The 2,454-nt window shown below is 32.1% G+C and overlaps 1 protein-coding gene across 1 annotated transcript in view; it reads right to left on the bottom strand.

The window, feature by feature from the left end:
* The window catches only part of LOC106880203 (NFX1-type zinc finger-containing protein 1), a gene marked incomplete at its 3' end in the record, with an annotated part of 2,978 nt that extends 530 nt beyond the window's left edge, over positions 1–2,448 (bottom strand). The window contains exon 1 of the mRNA XM_014930058.1: positions 1–2,448. This exon is cut by the window's left edge and continues 530 nt beyond it. Coding sequence (XP_014785544.1) covers positions 1–2,311 — 2,311 coding nt within the window.
* Between the last annotated feature and the right edge of the window lie 6 nt (positions 2,449–2,454).

The raw sequence follows: 2,454 nt of genomic DNA, 5'->3' as shown, positions 1-2,454 counted from the left end.
TAAGAATAAGCTGTTCACAGTTGCGATTTAAGCTTGTTATAATATGAGCCTCAAGAATTTCTGCTGCTTCCTCTACAATTATAATTCGCGGTTGGATTTCTTGAAGAATTGCTCGATATCTAGCAGCACCTGTAGTTGTCATTCCGATGATTAAAGAATTCTGAAAGATGATTTTGTCTTCTTCATATCTCAGCTCTTCCAATCTCTTTGCAGCCATGTTGTACTCTGTTGTTAATTCAAAAATGTCTTCTAATAATTTTGAAGAATAGAGAGACACCCAATAACGATAAAGGCACCAACGTTTGGAAACAGGCATTATCCACAAATCAATATAACTGATTGAATCAATTTCTTCAACAGACATTACCTCTTTAGATTCTAATTCCACTTTGAGTCTCTTTTGCAATTTTTCTTTTTCTCTTGCTTTTCTTTCAAATCCATCTTTATTGTTTAAATTATTACTTTTTTCTGTTTCATCAGAGACAGGATTTCTTTTACAACTTGCTTGACTTAAATCTTCAATATCTGTATCAAGCATACGATTATTTTGAAGAAATTCAACACCAGGGTCATCAATAATTTCATCGCAATTAGCTATGCTTTTGAAACTATTTTCTTCATTAACTGTGACATCTCCAAAACCTAACCATTCTTCTATAATACAATATTTACTTCCATTCAGTTTACCAAAATTATCTTGAAAACCTTCTATTAACAAGTCATAAAAGTGACCCATATATTGTCCAAGAATATCAACAGAAATAATTTTATATTTTGTTTCCTGGAACTGGTCAGTTTTTCCATCAATATTGCTTTTAAGTTCTTTTATTTCCTCTTCAACATTTTGTTTGTTTATATTCAGAGCAAAATGATTTTGCCATGAAAATTCTAATTTCATTTGGTGCAGAGAATATTTTTCAAGAATTTCACTAGAGCTTCGTCCCCCAACTCGAACAATACCTCCATCTAAAAACTTATCGATACCTTCAAGAAACTGATCCAAAGAATGGTTTGTGTAACATACAATCAGCATTGGCTTGCCACACCATTTTTCATGGTTGCTACAGAGAACCTTGACTGTCTGAAGGCCAATATAAGTCTTTCCTGTACCTGGTGGACCTTGTGTAAGAGAGAATTCTTTGGATAAAATATTGGAAAATGCACTTAACTGAGAATCATTGAAATTCAGTGACACTGCTTCTGGCCAGTTGTTACCTAGAACATCAACCTTAATGGCAGTTGAAGATGTTCCCTGAACTTTAACAGTTTTGGTTGAATAATCATAAACAAGTTTGGATTTATCAGTGAGACAAGATAAATCAAAGACAGGGCTAGAAGCTGTCAAATATTTTGGAGCCTTCACATTTTTATCAGCATATAAAATATAATCCTTGAAAGGTAAATCATGAGAAAGAATTTCCTTTAAACCCATCAAAATAGGTCGATATCCTTCATAAAATGCTTTTGATTCAACCATAACAAATTGCTTATTTAACAGCATATTCAATTTAATGTCAGGAAAGAAGTTCACTGTAATAATTCCTTGCTGTAGATCTTTTGAATTCCTGTCAGAAACAGTAGCATAGTAAGTAGTTATGAAATTGTCTTCAGACAAACAGAGAAGTGACCCATATATAAATCTTTTATTCTGTTCCCAATTGATATTTGAGAATTTAGAAACATCAAATGATACTTTATATTGAATACCATTCTTAGTTGCTACCCAATCTAGAACATATACCTTATGATAAATATAAAAATCATCATTCTTTTTATCATTTAGTATTTTCTCATTGCTGATGAGTAAAGCTAAGCCATCACGTAATGGACCAGCAAAATCCTCTCGTAACAAACGAAACTGCACATCCAGATAATGCTCAAGATTTTCATAAACACCTTGTTTTATATTTTTATGGAGAACAGGTTTCTTATTTGAAACAATCTCTCCTACTGTGGGAATCAGTTTAAGATTCCTAAAATCATCCACAATAGTAGCTGAAGAATGTGTTCTGCTCTGTCTGGATCTAGGTGCACGTTCAGAACTGACAGATTGTAAAAGATCTTTTAGTTCTTTCATTTTCAAATTAAGTTCTGAATCAGGATCTTGAACAGCAATATCTATAATGCCAACAGTTTGCATAACTTTTGTAGAATGGCTGGGAGTAAGTGTTAGAATTACTTTAAATATATTTAATATTTCAGTTAAGAAGTCTTTTTCTTTGTCATTTATGTCTCTTATGGCAATAATTACATCATTGATATGATCAAAGAATGTGGAATACATCATTAGTGATAGATGTTTGTTGTTCATTTCCTTTAGTATGAAAGATTTCAAACTTTGCCTCAAGACTTTCAAAAACAATGTTGTTGTGTGAAGATCAATTGGTTTATTGAGAAAGTATTTGAAGCATTCTTCACAGGATCCTAACTTTAGACAAATACTGTTTGCATCCT

Source organism: Octopus bimaculoides, unplaced genomic scaffold (genome assembly GCF_001194135.2).
Source record: "Octopus bimaculoides isolate UCB-OBI-ISO-001 unplaced genomic scaffold, ASM119413v2 Scaffold_117408, whole genome shotgun sequence".
In the NCBI taxonomy this organism is placed as follows: Eukaryota; Metazoa; Mollusca; class Cephalopoda; order Octopoda; family Octopodidae; genus Octopus; species Octopus bimaculoides.
The sequence above is the reverse complement of the archived record's forward strand: the minus strand, read 5'-3'. Positions and strand labels throughout refer to the sequence as shown.